This window comes from Oxyura jamaicensis, chromosome 4, assembly GCF_011077185.1.
Source record: "Oxyura jamaicensis isolate SHBP4307 breed ruddy duck chromosome 4, BPBGC_Ojam_1.0, whole genome shotgun sequence".
NCBI lineage: Eukaryota > Metazoa > Chordata > Aves > Anseriformes > Anatidae > Oxyura > Oxyura jamaicensis.
Window position 1 is genome coordinate 21,515,072 of NC_048896.1, and position 17,332 is coordinate 21,532,403.

The 17,332-nt window shown below is 44.9% G+C and overlaps 1 protein-coding gene and 1 long non-coding RNA gene across 17 annotated transcripts in view; both read right to left on the reverse strand.

The window, feature by feature from the left end:
• The window catches only part of EPHA5 (EPH receptor A5), a 197,802-nt gene extending 189,720 nt beyond the window's left edge, over window positions 1-8,082 (reverse strand). For 8 of the 16 annotated variants that reach the window (XM_035324096.1, XM_035324095.1, XM_035324094.1 and 5 more), the window contains exon 1: window positions 7,912-8,081. In XM_035324096.1, coding sequence (XP_035179987.1) covers window positions 7,912-8,029 — 118 coding nt within the window. In that variant the 5' untranslated portion in view covers window positions 8,030-8,081. Of the gene's footprint in view, window positions 1-7,911 lie in introns of all 16 variants that reach the window. The other 8 variants (XM_035324106.1, XM_035324102.1, XM_035324101.1 and 5 more) reach the window with 3 other exon arrangements.
• A 2,089-nt stretch (window positions 8,083-10,171) lies between these two features.
• On the reverse strand, window positions 10,172-16,616 carry LOC118165809. Its single transcript, XR_004750251.1, has 3 exons — window positions 16,413-16,616; window positions 10,383-10,513; window positions 10,172-10,312 (listed from the first exon to the last, which is right to left on the reverse strand). It is a non-coding gene; the product is annotated as an uncharacterized LOC118165809 (long non-coding RNA).
• Window positions 16,617-17,332: the final 716 nt, after the last annotated feature.

Sequence of the window (17,332 nt, forward strand, 5' to 3'; positions counted from 1 at the left end):
TCCAGTATGGTTTGCCCTTTTTTTTTTTTTTTTTTTTTTTAAATGGCAAACTCTTCTATTCCCACCCAAATCACTGTTTAATTGAAAAATAATTATTCAGTGTGAAGAAAGAGATAGTCAGTGAAGTTTTCTTAGCCCCACTCATGAAATCCCCTGGAAACAGCACTGTACAGACACACCTGCAGCTCTCTGGAGCAAGAAAACACCAGTGCTGCCTGCAGACCACAGGTCTCCAGCCACTACCAAGGTATCTGTAAGTGGCTGAAGGACACAACCAGTTTCCCTGAGACCCTCCTTAAAGCAAGCACCTTATTAACCACACAAATGAAGGCCTAAAATAAAAGATTCCCAATGCATCAAACCACCTGCTGGCAGCGCTGAAATGTGCCCTCATGCTCTTCCCTAAATCAGCACACCACCAGCTAAAGGCAATCTGAGCTCTGTCCTCAAAACGGGTCCTCCAAGGCACAGGCATCAATCCTGTTACACTTATAACTAAACTCAGAAAAGGGAAAGAAACTCACCAGGCACATCCAGAGTTGTCAAGGCTGTCAGTTTTCACTACCGGTGGACTTGCAAGACCTCACTGTCCAGCACCAATAAAGCCTTTCTGTTGACAATAATGACTGCTCTGCTGCCACTGAGTTCGCTCAAGTAGAAAAAAAAAAGACCTGACATAATGCTTAGATAGCATTCGGGAGCAAAAAAATGTTTAAGATGATCTATTGGCTTTTCAGGGGGCTGACAGTTTATCCCTTCTGTTTCAGAAGAGGGTAGAGGCTGCTAGTGGGAAGAGCATGCTGCCAGCACATTTTAGGAAGAAATTGTGTTTGAACATTAGCAGAGTGGAGATGAATAAACCGAAATGACTAGATTCTGGTGAAATTAATTTAAAGGTAAATCTGCAGATAATTTCAAGTAGTTTCACTGTTTTGGCACAAGCAAAGCAATCAGAAATTGACAGAAATCTACCCAGAAACATCATGAAATGCACGTTACTGATCCTGAATAATTAATTTACTCCAAAATGTTTCTCTACCCCCTCAGGGAGCTATGAAGTTCAAACTTGTTGTTCTGAATTCCTCCTTAGAGTAAGGGACCTGAATTAGAGAACGTAGGAGTTAACACTTCACAAAACACTTGCTGCCCACCACACCTCAATGTAGTAGCTGGCACAAAAGCCTGCAACCCCAGGGTCCTGCTTTCTCTTCTGCAGGCTCCCTGGGTGACCTAAGCTAAATCCCAAGGGATTTACACGCCTGAATTCCACACTGCACATCTGAAAATACCTGCTTGGCCTCCTAAACCTAGCTCTTAACCTCCCTGAGTAAGCCTGTTTCCTCTCTGTGCACACCTCCAGGCACAGCTTGCTCTGTCCAGGAGCACACAACCTCAACCCTGATGATGCTCAGGAGCTTGAGGGAAGGAAGAAAAGGGACAGGAATTACCCTGTAACCCTCAGAGCTGCCAGACCTGCTCACAGAGGCATTCCCCATGACACTATGTGCTACCTCACCTCCTCCAGGAGAGCTCTCCCATCCCTCCAGGTCACGGCCACCTGAGCAGCTCAACCTGGTCAAAGTCCTCCCTGCAGACCTCCTGCACAACTCAAACACTATTACTGCATCCCCAGCAAGACTGCCACAGGGTGTGCTGAAGCTCCAGGGCACTTTTTCTGTCCCAAAGCACATTTAGTCCTATTTCCAAAGACCAGAGGCAGGACGGCTGTGCTCACACGCGCAGCACAGCACCTCACCCAGAGCAGGCAGCGTGCCATCAGACCTCTGCAAGCAGCCACCCCATGGCCCCTCCTGAACCCAGAAGTCGAGTGCTGCAAGGCCGTGCTCCTGTCCCCTCCTGACCAGCTTCCTCGCAGGAGAGAGGGATAATTGCTTCCTACCTCCACCAGGATAAGCACATTAAGCCTTCGGAGAGACACCGATACCGCACCAGCCAAAGCCACAGCAAATACCAGAGCTGAGACGGTAAAAGAGAATAATAGGTCAAAAAGACAACTAAAAGGGTAACAAATCCCTACGGACCTAAGCTGCTGAGAGCCGGTGCTCGAGTCTGCCGATACAGCTGGCTGGAAAAGCTGCTGGGGCACCAAAAGCCTGCACTTCAACAAAACCTGTCACCTCCGTGTCCTGCCAGCCAAGAGGAGGGGAGGGACATGCACGGAGCGAGCAGAGGGCAATTCATCTCTCAACTCTGTTTGTGCCAAAAAAAAAGAGTCATCTAAAGTACAAAACATATTTTCAAAGAAAAAAGAATGCTAATTTAAAATACACAGCAATTTTACTAAAGCGATCAAAGAAAATGAGTTTTGCAAAAAAAAAAAATAGTAAAAATTGCTCATTTCAGCACAATCATTAACTTTTTAACATTATTTTTTTTTCTGTATTTATCAATACTGAGTAAAGAAATATTTCCAGAGCCAGCTCACTCAGGCTGAAATCAGGCCCCACAGCTCACTAATCCTTACGGTCTGTGAGGAAGGCGCCCTCATGACGGAAAGTTCAATTCTATGTTTAGATGTTTTACTATAAGCACAAAGTTCTTTTCTACTTCTTTTTTAAGCCTTTTTAATGGATAGCAGCCTGAGAACCCACTGAAAAGCTGCATGGAATGTTTTCTTCCACTGAAGTGAGAAGCTGGTAACAGAAATTCACTACTTCTACAAAAATGAAGTTTGTGCTTTTTTATTTTTTAACATCCCATTCTGCCCTTGGAAAAAAAAATGCTTTCTTCTTTCAAGGCAGGGTCTCAATTCTCTGACAACCCTTAGCCATGGCTAAAGCTCACCTCTATTCACCCAAACAATGGAGCACTCACTAAAAGCTTGCTTTCAACTCCAAGCCAGGAAGCCTTGGGGTCCAACAGCCCTACCTCCATTCCAGACCCCCAGTATAACAGCATCCAGCACCACTGCTCAGGTGAGCGACTCCAGCTGCTCTTTCTCGGGCTGGGGACTCCGCAGTAGCTCAGCACATGATGGAAACAAGGATTGCTGTAGGAGCAACATGGAAATCCTCAGGACAATACAGCGTAGAAGCAGCTAGGTCAGGGAGCAAGGCACCATATAACGAACTGGCTTTGCAATTTCTGGAAGATTTTACGAAATCCTGCTCCCACCTTCCCTCTCACGGCTTGCTACAAAACGCATTGTGTATTTACTGCTAACAAACATTTCGTTACGGGTGAGATCTTGCTTTCTTATTTCACAGCAACAGAAGAGCAGACGTGGAGATGGATGGCGCGCTGGAGCCAAAAATGTTGGGCAACTGTGGGAGAGATCACAGAGGAGGGGGAAGAAGCTGTCAGACAAGCCCACGAGCTGTTCTCCTCCCCCCATGGTACCTGTCAGTTTATCCATCTGTAAATTGATTTGCAAATAGCTGCTTTATACATCAAATTATGGTGTCAAGCATTCACCATGCTATAAGCTGATGGTCTGTCAGTGGCTCCGTTTAAGACAGTTTGCTTGTTTTCCACTATTTATTTCAATTCTTAAAATATGCCTCAAAAAGAAATAGGTACTATATTGAAGTCAATTTTTGCTATTGTTTATTTCCCTTTTTTTTCCAACATGTGTCATTAGGCAGCAATGCTTTTAGTCATGTACTAGAAAGTGCTGCGTTTCAAATGCTGTTTATACTGTCAAAAGGATAGCAGTTTCCATTATAAAATCATGACAGAGCCATTCTGAACCTCTTGAAAAGCCATACATCACATCATCCTGATCCCAAAAAGTCCATTAGACATGAGCTGTCCCTCCCCATTCCAGCAATTCCACTGCAGTAAATTTAAAAGTTAATGGGATTACTCCTATGAGTAAAATAGGTGTACAGCACCAAGGCTACGCAGTAACGTTACGGTAAGTGTATAAGGGATGGATCCAATACACAAAAAGAACACATCCCTCCTCAAAAAGTCCTTATAAAACACTGCTGATGGGCTGAAATGTGTCCAAGATGAACAATTCTGCATACTCAACTGCACGCTAGCAGTGCTCAGGACCTACAGAATCACAAAAAATACAATAGTTGAAGCACATGAAGCCAAGCCAGTAGGAGAAACATTTAAAATGTCTCATATTTATTTCTACCCAAAGCATTAGGCTAATTGAAATAGACTGATAGGAAAACGAGGAGTATCTTCACACCTACTTCCACTAAACACATGAAATACTCCTTGAAAAGGGACTTCATTCGTTTTTAATAATAAACATTGCTATACCTAAATAGGCATTTGTGTGGTGTTCCATGACAGAAATGATACATTGCCACAAAACAAAACACGCTTGAGTCAACATACTTAAAACATGTACGCTCGTTCCATGCTCTGCCATGAATAATCTGCAAATTACAACCTTCCTCTATGTTTGCCTGTACCAGACCCACCCCTTTAATTGTATTCATTTATTCAAATTAAAAATGATACATTAAGACAAACCGAGCTTCAAAAATCCCCACAAGAATTCAGAGGAGGAGGGTTGAATGTGGGAGCTTAAGAGCAGAAGGCTGTTCTTCAGCTCAAGTCCCTGAAACAAATGCAACACATACTACAAAGTCACATTCGCTTTGCCTTCCTCACCTTTGTCTAAGTCACAGCCATTATCTGAAACTGTATTTCTTTTCATCTGCTTTCACAATGTACCCTGTTGTAACAGCGCTGCCTCCTCAAAAGCCCTGAAATTAAATATTCCATTTTATTCAGTGACAATTTTAATGACAATTATGCTTGTGTGTTGTTGAGTTACTCTGTTACAAGAAATCAGAAGATGTAATGTACCCCATTCCTTTAAAAACGTACTCCATTCTTCTTAAAAATTTGCCCACATGACACTATCTAAGGTCATCTGGGTGATTTCCAGACGGGAGCTGCAAACCAATCCAAACCTACAGGCGACGTTTAACAAATCATGCTGACGTTGGGGCTGGTGCTAGGGGTCTTTCGACAATTCCTTCGTTCATTCTGTGTTTTACCTAAATAGTTTACAGAAGCCACTTCCGAAGCCCTGGCACTTCCAGCAGAGTTTAAAATGTGCATTTTTAAACCAATGGAGGTGCAGGAAACCCGTTCAGATATTCCAGGGCTGTCTCTCAAGCCTGTGACAGGTCAGAAGTTGCTGCCAGCAGAAAAAAAAAGAGAGAGATACAGCCCACACAGGAGATCTATTCGGGTTTGCACACTGTCACTTCAAAATTACAAGGCTCCCATAAATATACAGCTCAGGTAATTGCAGTATCAAGAGTGCTTCCCCCTCCCCGTCTGAAGCAATGTATTTCTGATTGTTATCACAACACCCAAATGCATTTTATTTCTGCTCAAGGAAACGTTTGAGCAAATGCGATGGTAACTGGAGGGCAGCAGCTCCCTGCACATTTTCATAGGTGATGCATTTGAAAGTAATAATCCCCTCATGAAATTCCAGCGTTTCAAATTTCTGCAATATTTTCACGGTACGCTTTGGAATATTTTCACGGTGACAAATTTCTGAATTTGTTAAAAAAAAAAAAAAAAAAAAAAAAAAAACAGGGAAGAAGGAAAACTCTGATTCTAATGAATGAACTCTGCTGAAGACTTACAAATAATGGCTAAACAATACCTGGAACATGAAATAGCACTGAACATTCATCCTTCAAGGCACATTTTGCTTTTGATACATAGTCTGAGAAAAGGCAACTGAAATAAAAATCGCTATTATTTCCCTTTCATAGAGAAACCTGGCAGAAATTCAATTCAGTTTCCCCAATGTATATTCTAAAATCTATAACTGGAGATATCTAACGTTTACAATATAGGCTAGGCACTCAATACTTCCCCATAAAAATGGCAGAAGCTTCTGAAACTCAGCTGTGCTTTCCAAAAGCTATTTCCATGCTACGGAACCCAAACACTGAATTTACTTTTCTCCCCTCCAAATCTTAACCTAGATTTTTTAGAGTGCTTTCCCCTAAGTCTCTCTCCACTAGAGGGTAAAACAGGAATTCAGGCACTGTGAATTGTTAACGGTATATATCTTACCCTACAATGTCACTGTGCATTACAGTAAGATTTAGAGAAATAAACGTGACACAGAGCGTAAGAAAACAGCATTTATGAGAATTTACCATCCTCTATGCACCTGCATGTGTTAAATACCAACACAGCACAAGTTATCAGCTAGGCGTTTTTTAACCACGGCGAATAAGATGAGGGCTCACCACGAGACCCAGGAAAACTAAGACAAACAACTTTTAAAAATATTCCCAATTTTGAGACGGCTACCTCCATCCAAGCACAAGTAAAGTTTCCGACCAGCTGTATGTGACAACTGACCCCAGGGGAGGATCTCTCTCTACGGGACCTAAAAGCAGCCTGGGTTTGAACTTTTCAAACCCAAATCAGTGACAAGCGTCAGCGGCACACGGCGAGGCGGGCTGACTTCAGTGTCTGAGGTTTCTTTCTCATGCAGTCGGATTCACACACTGCAGGGTGAGCCGTTCCCAGAAGCAGAGCCGCTCAGCAGTAATTGGCAGAGGAGGCATGCTGTGAGAAGCACTTGTCAAATAATGCTTGTTTACAAATAAATTTCCTAGCAGCAAAGGACAGCAGTTATCAAGCAAGTTCAGGTCCACAGTCAGTTCCCCCACCCGCCCCCACCAGCTGGGTTTTTAACTTTGCATTTATTGAAGAGACAGAAATTAGAGAGCGGCAGTCAGAAAAGCAGGAGGAGAGAGACCGTGAAGCAAACGCTTGCGCTGCTAATCATCACTGTAATATTCCCCTGCAACCTCCCTGTAAAGATGCCCCTAAACCAGTTTGCTCAGCAGTTTCATTGACTGTTTCCAGCCCTGCTTCCTATGGATGACGCCTGCCTGCTAGCGCAGGGGCACCTCTACGCTCGGGGAACGGTCCCATTGACTTGGGCAGCACCGCCTGGATTTTCCAAACAACTGGGAAGGATGCCCGAGACGGGGCTCTGAGCATCCCTCAGCCTCTCGGCACCGTGTCGGGGAGCAGGGGACGCTGCAGGATGGCGAAGAGTCAGGTGGGCAATGGAAAGAGCCTGCCACAAGCAGCCTCTCCGGCCATCGCTCCCACGGGTGAAATCAGCCGAAACCACGCGGGGGCAGAAGGACTGGGCCCACCGTTACCTCACCCCCAGGCGAGGCCAAAGCCATTCCCATCACTGCCCGAATCAGTGGGTTTCCCAAACGCTCGGCATCTCCGCACGCAGAAGAGCAGCATTTTCCCCTCCCTTTACTTTTTTTAAGCCGCGACCCACATCATTTGCGCTCCCCGAGACAACTTGCAGCGCGCTGGTCACCTCGGGCCACGTCTCTTGAGATTCTGGCTACCGTTTTCCTGCGTACGTCCACCCTCTGAAGGAGTTTCACAAATAATTACAGCGCATCGCAAAAAAAAATAATAAATAAATAAAAACAACCTGGTAAAAGCAAGCGGCATCCCTTCATGATGCTCAGCTTCCCCGTGCATTGCTTCCACCTCACAGCCTGCCGTAAATGCGAAATGTGGATATTGTAAAGATTCGGGCAGTGCCCAAACCGGGTAGAGGGGGGGGGGGAAAGAAAAGTCCGGTTTGGAAGCCTGGAAATGCCCGTGCCAGGCAGGAAAGCTGAACACACGGTTTTGGCTGGTGGCTCAGCACCGCCACGGCGCTGGGTCCCCACCACCAGCACCGCGTTTGAAGGCACCGAGGGAGCGCCCTGCAGCCCCCCAGCCCACGGAGCCCCGCCGAGACACCCGTGCAAGTCGTCCCCCCGCCCCACACAAAACCCCGCAGCTGCAACCCCACAAAACGCCCCCCGGCTCCATGCACCTGTGCCAAGCCGCCCGTGCCAGCCCTTCGCTCGGCTCGGCACCACCACCGCCCCCCACCCCCGACGGCCCGGCCCCGCTCACCCTCGCTGCCGGGGCTGGCCAGCAGGCTCCGGAGGGCTGCGCACAGCAGCAGGCACGTCCAGGCGGGAGCCGGCGCCCCGGCGCGGCCGGCCCAGCCGCCACCGCCCCGCAGCCCCATCCCGCCGCCCCTCAGCGCATGGGACCGCGGATGTTTCCCCCTCCCCCCCCCCGAGCCCTTCCCCTCCCTCCCCGGCGCTGCCCCGCTCGGGTCGGGCGGGCTCGGGACGGGATGGGACGGGGCGGGCTGGCTGGCAGTGCGGCTCGACTCGGCTCCACTCCCGTCCAGCCGCCGGCGCGACTGGGGAACCGGGGGCGGGGACGGGGGAGGTGGCCCCGAGCCGCCGCCGCGGAGACGCCCCTGACGGGGCGGACCCGCCGCCACCGCCCCGCGCGGGAACGGAGCCCGCCGCCCTGAGGGGGGCCCTGAAATGGCGGCCCCGCGGGGGTACCCGCACGCCTCCCCCTTACTGGGCTGCCCGGGGGGGTCGTGGGGTTGTTGTGCGTCCCCCTCCCCGGAGCTTTCACCTCAGCCTCGGGGTGCAGCCGGCCCCAGTCACGCCGGGGGGTCGCACGCCTTGCCCCACAGAACCAGGGAACCTGCGATATCAGGGCAAACATGAGGTTGTCTCCATCTGTACCAGTCCCCGTGTCTAGGAAAACAAAAACATCCCAAGCTTTGCAGTGAAAGTGGTACACAGGCAAAAGGTGATCTGCAGGCGTATTGCATTCTGCCTTGGGGAGGCTGCCACCAGAGCACGGCTTTGAATCCCGCCTTGGCAGGTGGTTTGGGGGAAGTTGTCCCTGAGTTTTGCTCAGCAGAGCCCTAGCTGTCACCCTCACTTCATCTTCCCAAAAATAAATAAATAAATAAGAATTTAATTGCTGGATGTATATTCAGTTCCTCACTGGGGCCACGAGCCCTTATGGAGACTGCCTCCAGATCAGTGAGTAAAGACAAAATGGAGCCTGGTAGCTGCACAAGCAGCAAAGTTAAGGGGGGACCTTGCAGTGCCTCCTCCATTTCACTGTGCTGTGGGTGGGTAGGGTTGTCAAAATACCTCCACCGCTGCCCTGCCTCAGCTCCCATATTTCAGCTAGGCCAGCGTTGTCCAAATAGCAGCATTTAAAAGTCCACACTGGCCCTATCAAAGTTAGAGACATCTCTCCCTCTCTCTCGTTTCCTCAGCACCAAGATTTTGTTCATATTGGAGAGGCAGTAAGTGACGACTGAGTACCTGCAAAGGTATTCTGAGCAAGGTTCCCCCCACGAGGCAAGTTTCAGGTTCAGGACTGAAAAAAAGTAATAATGCAAATTACATTATGAAAACCCTAAACAAAGGCAGTATTAAAAGGAGACCTAAATGCCCAGTTTTCCATGTACTGTCTTTAACCAGGAACTTCCAATCACACAGAGCTCTCTACGCTGGCGATGCTCACTTTTTCCTCTTGGCCCTAGCACCATATACAAACCTTTATATTTTAGCTATTGCCAAAATATAAACATAGTCCTGGACTGTATTTGCTCCTGATGCAAGGGGATTCTGTACATCACAAGTTATTCAACATTTTTACTGCCACCAGGAGGACAAGGAAGGGGCTTTGCTTTACAACATGAAGTGCAGAGCTGAAGCTGCCAGCCAAACGAAGTGCATGGCATGCATCTGTTTACAGCAGTGAATCAGATCTTCACTATTCAAATATTCCACTAATCTCTAGTTCAAAAGGGATGAAGGTAATGCTGGGAATGGTCTGATGGCAAAAGCTGCATGGCCAGATGCTCAGCTGGGATAGATTGCCATGACAGGGAACATCTGACCCCAGCCCTGCATCAGATTTAGAATGGGAATAGCTGTGTCTGGGGCATGAAGAAGCACTGGTAAGTTTTAACCCCCACACCACACGCAGAAATTAAGAAAAAGGAGGAAAACGTCCTCAGAAACTGCATCTTGCTAGCGTATTCCAAAGGATCAGATGGCAAAGGAAAAAATAAAATAATAATAATAATAAAAAAAAGCTAAGCTTGATGGGAGCTTCTGCCGGTTGAGGGGCAAGTTTTTTTATCACAATCTCATGTGGCAAATGCATTTGCTCCCCATTTTCAGCTGCTGTTTGACAGTTGTTAACTGCTGTTTGGACTAGCAGGCTTATAATTCAGAGGCATTTCAGATGGTATGTGACATTTTAATTTTCTAGGAAACACTGAGATGAGCTTCATATGATTCATAACCCATTTAAGAACAGCCACCATGTTCTAGGTTTCAGCATAGCTGCCTTTTATTATTATTATTATTATTCTACAGGAAACCAGCTCTTATTCCAAGATATTTGGTTTGTTTTCCATCCTTCCAGTGGCACAGGAAGAGTGTCTCAACCTCATTTCCCAGGTTGTCATTGAGTACTGCTAAAAGAAAATACAGTGTTATAAAGTGATTGTCTCATCCCCTAGTGGAGTATTTTGCAACTTTACATACCATCTAGTGGATCGTGTTTGGTGGAGCTCAGTCTTCCACAAATGTCCTTTCATTTTTTCCATGAATCTTCTTAGCCATCTGCAGCAGGCATCCCTCTCCTCCCTTTTGCTCTTTCAGTGCACCAGTGGGTCCTGAAAGAGAGGACAGATTTTAGCGAAGCACTGCAGCATTCCTGGTAGCCTTGTGTCAGCATCCTACACTGAGCACATGCCCCATCGTACTAGCTCAGCCACAACAGCCAAGTGGTGAGGCTGAAATGCTGCATATTTCTGGTTTCTAAGCATCTTCCTCAGCAGTTCCCCACCAGAGGGAAGTGGTCCAGTGTTCCTCAGAGTTCATGCATCAGAAGAGATGGGTAATCAGAAAGGAGCTGGGCATAGGATCCCTCACTATCTTTCATCAAAGGGTACATCTTTTATTTCTTTGAACAAAATCACTATAAGAATCACAAGGTGTGGATCTCAAACTGTTCCCGAAATTAATCCATTTCAGGCTCGTGCCATTTCTCCCCACACCCAGCCTATATTTTGTATTAATTTCAAGTTGCTCTTCCTACATCTCATTAATTCTTTTCTGCCCCCAACATTTCTGCCTTTTCACTTTTGCGAACAGCGTACTCTCTTAACCATTGCGTAGCTAAGGTCTGTATTTCATCCTTTATATTTTTCTCATGAATCATTTCTATAGAGTGTTAGTAATACTGCTATACTCCAAATTACCTCCAGTTTTCCCAACATCTCTCATAACAGTCTGCCCAAAAGTGCAATCATACTAAAGCCATAATAAGCAACTATCTAAAATGGTTTTGCGTATGATGTCTGAAAATGACAGCTTCACCCCACGTACCTTGCCACTTCATACCTAATTTCCTGTCAGCTATTACACATATTTTAAACTATTTTTTAAACCAGACATCTTTTGCATTAGTGCATTTCTGATTGTTTCCCTCAAATACACAAAAGCTCATTTTTCCATGTTCAATTTCACTTTTCTACCACATATGTAGTTTCTTTCGCATCATCTCCGTGTTCTGACCGGCTTCTAATTCTGCATTGCCAATTCGTTTCATTGGTGTACAGTTTATCCTATCATCAACAGGACACTCTGAAACAATAAACAAGTTTATCCTTCAGATTATTTCAGGAACCCGCGACTGCCAACCGAATACGTTCCCTGTATCATTATCCTTTGCTAAAGTGTAGTGGTAAAATACTTACTGCCTCTCCATATTCAGTAGAGCCATTGTCTGAGAAAAGATTCATTTTCATACTTTCAGTATAAACAGTCCCACTGAAGCCGTGTCTTCATTGCATTAATGGAACAGAAGCCCCACTCTATTGCAACATATTGTTTAATTAGTCTGAAATATAATAATTTCCATATTGCTTTGAAAAGTCTTTTTTCCAAATGAATCAAAGAAGACGACACTTTTCAGGAACACCCTCATGAAAATTAGTCATCCCTTCCCCCCCCCCCAAGCCCCTTGAAACAGAAGACCTACCTTCTATTCGAAAAACTAAATGCTCGTTAAAAGCAATCTGGGAGTGGAAAGCAGCTTTGCATGGCAGACAGATATATTTGGATTTGTACCATGACTGCAACTACAGTTTTAAGACAAAATGGCTGTGTTCAAGAAACACCACAGCAGCCTACGTAGGACTGAAGAAAGCAAGTTAGCCCCAGCAGAGGATAGAAAAATCTGTAGTGGGGACAGTGAAGTTGAACTTCAAGTGCAGGTGGGCCACCCCTTGGCCAGATGAGGTATCTCAGTGATCGTATCCCTCGGTCACTGCTGAAATCTTCATACCTTGGTGCAGAGAAAGATGTTAACCAGCACAACGGTGTTTGTGTGAAGGAAAATGAACAAGTGGTAAATAAAGAACTGCCTGTGCAAGTTCAAAACTCAGTCACTTGCATGGTCTCAGCACCAATTTCTCTGTTCCCACCCCCACAAAACACAGGAGCTACTGGCAACTGAGCACTTAGGAAAATCTGTTCATTTCTTTTACAGCCTGAAATTACATCCAAAGCCGTGAAAATCCATGGGAAAAACACGTGAATATTTGTCTCAGACATAAAAGGCTTAGAGAAAGCCTGACATTTCAGCCTGGCATTTTGTTTTGGAGTGCTTCATCAGCAGCCCTTCGTCCTGATAAAATGCCCTCGACCTAGCAGCACACACTGCTGTTTGCAAATCCTGTGTCACTACTCCCTTCTATCTCTGCACTTTGGTGACCCCACGGAGTCAGATCCTAGGTGTTAAAATCACTGTCCATCGGCAAGCAACTGCCCAGGGTGCTCAACATATATCATTCCACAGGCTAATAATCTAGATTAGATGGATCAGCAAAATAATCTGTGCCAGACACAGAAGCACATGCTCATGAGGACCGAGCATAGCAGCAGACAGAGCTGGCAGCACTTGCAGCCCACCCACTACTTATCAAGTATTGAGGTGTTTCTTTGCATCACACATTAAAGGGAACAAATGAAATGGCTTTGAATAGATTTATGGAGATATTCTAATGTAGAAAGTGGAGCACAGGAGAAAGTGCAAAGGCTAATATGATTACATTGTTAGCCCAGTATAAATTTAATAATGGACTCACTTCCACATTTCTCATTGTAAGCTATCTGCGTGCATCCACTAACTGCAATAGCTCAGCACCTCATACTCTTGTATCCATCTTTCCGACCCACCCCTGTGAGGAAAAGCAGTGTTACCACTCGTGTGCAGATAGACAGCTGCAGAAGAGATGTTAAAGATGCAGATAAAGATTACTGAATTGATTATGCCTCTCCTAGATCAGGGACAATGTCCTTAAAATATTAATGAAATGATCTTAGTCTTGTATCAATAAGAATCAGCAGATCTGAAGAGGAACTGGCTTATCTCCTCGAGACAGACGGGATCTTTAGTAGGCACTGCATAAACTTGGGCAAGTGACTTGGATACATCTGCAAGCACTAGAGTGCTTTGTGAAAACCCAGCCCTTGAGTAACTCACTCAAGGTCACACAGAAGGTGTGTGGCAGACCTGAACTGAGCTCAAAAGCCATTAAAGCATCCATTTGCTCTTCATTCTCACTTTTCCTTTTCCAACATGTCATTTTGGATCAGGATCTATGCTAGCAAATACGGACATTACTGTAGTTCAAGGGTTCATATTCAGCACTTCACTCATTAAATGCACATTTGTTCAAGGTACAAACACAATAATGGATATAATGATGAAAATCACTATATTAATGTATCATTTAATAGTGCAGTACATTAATCTCCTACATACAGTGCTATCCAGAACTCGGTTCCTTTCAGAACTATGTTTCATAAGGTCAGTAATACCTTCTTTAATCTCTAAGGGTAATCTGGATGGCTACCATGAATTTCTTTGATCATAGGCAGACCAGTTTTGTTAACTTGAGCTACTGCCCTGTATTCCACACTAAGGCCAACTAACTGCATCTATTCTCCAGTCATTTGAGGAAAGCAAATCCATTTCTTCTCACCTCACTCCCTCCTCCAAGCAATGCTGTTTGATACTAACTTCTCTATTTCAACCTACTCCTAATGATTCCCTAAATAAATCACAATTGTCAGTCACTTCATATCTCAAACACTTGGAAATGCTTAGCAATTGCAGCTGCCAACACATTCATTTAAGTTCTTGTGAGATGGCATCTGGATCACAGCTATAGTCTTTGAGTCCCTTCCATCAGCTAATTGCAACTGTTTTTAAAACGCAGGAGCATATTTATTTCTCTCCTTTCTTTGCAGTGTCAAGTTGTGCCATTAGGTAGACCCTGTGTTCCAAACTCAGAAATACTTAGCTCACAAAACTCTAGCATCTCCTCATGGAGAAATGCTTTATCGAGTGTAAATATATATGTATATCTGCACGTGCATTATCTAATAGTTTTGAATAACGGAGGAACAAGGTGGGATTGGGACCAGCTTTCTGCAACAGACTGCCTCACTTGACAAATTCTGGCACAAGTATCACCTGGTGGCATCGAATGCATACGTATACATTGCCACTCATCTTTCTGTTAATTTCTTCCCTTACCCCATCCAAAAGTTGCAAACAAAATACCTTACTAAAAAGCTTACCTGTGTTAGCTTTTTTTTTTTTTTTTTAGGAAAAAAAAAGGTAAAGGTTAAAAACAAACAAACAAACAAACAAACAAACAAAAACACTAAGCATCCTTTAATATGCAACTTCTATGCAATTTGAAGGTCCAGTTGCCATAAAGACACAAGCCTTTCAGATACTTCTGTTCGTTACTAGGAAAAGGTACTCCTTCCATACCAGAACAGCTGGAACACTTAAGTAGCTTTGCAACCCAGCTACAGGACTCCGGTGCATTGATAATGTTTTACTTCTGACACAGGTACCCTGAGTGATCCTGAAGAAGCTATTTTCTCAGCTGACAATATCCCCTTCAGGTGCAAGTAAAATCCTGCTAACAAAGATGGGATTTAGAGGGTCAGCATTATGCCTGGATGAGGCTGAAACTCATTGAGGGTACACCCTGCCCCATCATCCGGGTCATTAATGAATGAAACCAAAATTTGAGTGGCCTTGCACTGACATCTACCAGTTCCCTCAGCACTCATGGGTATAACTCATGAATTCACTTAAGTCCAGTTTAAGTATTCCCTGACCTGATCCTTTTTCACCAAGGGCACATCCTCGTTGTCCAATACTTTCCCCCAGTCTCTAGGACCTTGGATTCCTGAAAACCAATCTTAGTAGTAAAGAGAGGCAAAGAAGGCATGCAGAACCTCAGCCTTCTCCATGTCCTGTGTTACCACTCATTCAGCAGCAGGTCCATGTTTTCCCTAGTCTTCCTTTTGTCACCTATCTCCTTATAAAAGTCGTTCTTGTTGCCTTTGACATCCCTTGACAGATTGAATTCTAGTTGAAATTTGGCTTTTCTAACCTCATCCCTGTACAAGGAGGCAGTGTCTCCGTGTTCCTCTCAGTTCCCACTGAAATATCACCAGTGTACTGGACAGTACTGGAGTGTAAGCACACCATCTGCATTGTGAGATGGCTATACATAAGAACTGGCAGCTCATTACCAATTAGTTCTCCTTTCATAGCTTCTCCTCCTCGTTCTCTAAACTTCATTCCCATTTCTGTCTTTTCTGAGATCATCTTGGCTCTGGCACCTTTGCTTAATCCCCACTTAATTCATCCTCCTTTAGGTTCTGCTTTCCCATGTGCACACTCCCAGACACTTCTGGCTGCCTCTGTTTTCTGCCTTTAATTCTGCCCCCAGCTAAACAGAAGAGTAGGTGATTACAATTTCATTCAATCAGGAGGTGAAAGAGATGGGCACACATGCACATCAAGTAGAAAAAGGAGTGGCAATCAGATTACAGCTGTAGCCTAGAGCAGAATACTTTGTAATGTGAACTTGTAATGGGTCTCTAGTCTAGGGCACGTAATAGACATTTTACCCAGAGTGCAATAGCCACCCTAAGACATTTACTGCAGGAAATACTGAGCCTGGTATAAACATTTAAACTTTAATAAAACCATTACAGATGCACTGATTGCATAGCTCCTTTATACAGTGAAACTACACACAGCAGCAAATAATGAAACGAGCAAATAGGACAGAAGTCATTATCAGGCCATTTACATAAAGTTTAACTCAGTGTCCAACCTCAGTACAGCTTCTGGTCAAGGTATTGTTGGGGTCCAGAAACTAGTCACTGGACAATAACCATTTCAAAACGCACCCCATCTTAGACATGCATCATACTATGCCAAGTAGTACGTTTAAATCAAGCATCTTTCCTCTCCCATTTCATGTTCACAATATCCAAACCCTTCTCAAACAACGTTTTTGTGCAGAAATGATGTGTAGCCCCACATGCTCAGAACCATTCCAACACAACAAGCCAACTTACTTGTTGTATTGAAACCGACAAACACGACTCTGCCCACATAGTAATAAAAGATTTTAAAGGCATTTGCAAAGGAAGGAAGAATCAGGTCAGAAGGAAATGCAAACCTACCTCTGTCCTGCCGAAAATCACCCAGATAGTTGACCAGTCATTGGCACATTTGGTCTTTTTGGCCCAACTAAGATGCAATTATTCCAAGCCAAGCCCTGTGTGCTTTGAGGGAAGCATTGAATCCACAGTCCCTCCTTTCTGGACAAGTCCCCTAAGCAGAAATGGGTTATATAGAAAATAAGCAGAGCTCATCTCAGAGATGCAGAGCAGTGCCCAGGAGAGACCTGGATTCACACCAGGCATACCTGGCCAGCATAAATTTCTGCACCAAGGATAAATGTTTACTAAAAGTCTGAGCAAATGGGCTGATCATTGCACAGGGTAGCAGTGAATACTTCTTGTTTGTTTTCTGCTGCTTGTTGCTGGCAGGTGTTGTGAATCCATTTCTTCCACATCAAGCTCTCCCTATTTAATTTCCAGCAAATTGGCCTATCAACACTCTTCACAATCACCACTCCTGGATCTGGCCACCTACAAATTAGGTGGCTTCTGTGGGTATGAGTTAGCCCCTAATTTGGAAGGTGGGAAGATATTCTCAATCATGCTAGAGATAGAGAAAAGGCTGGTGCAGGTCTGCCCATGTCTCCAGGCAAGTAGAACATGCCTAATTTTTATATTAGGATTTTTCTCAGTATTTTTCCTTCCAAGGGAGGCAGAGAAACATACTGAGCAGGGAAAAAGACTCCTGACCTTGACAGGAGAGCTACACCAGCCATGAAGTCTCACTCAAGCACTGCTGAACATAGGAGGAAAGACTCCTGTTTCCTAGACCATATTTATAAAACAGTGCAGCTCTCCCCAGTCTGCAATCAACTTTTCTTTTTTTTCCTTTAGGATTAATCCAAGAATTTATGTGAACTTCTAAAAGCAAGAAATATGAACACCCCTCAGTAAAAGTGCAAGGCAAACTTCTGTCATTG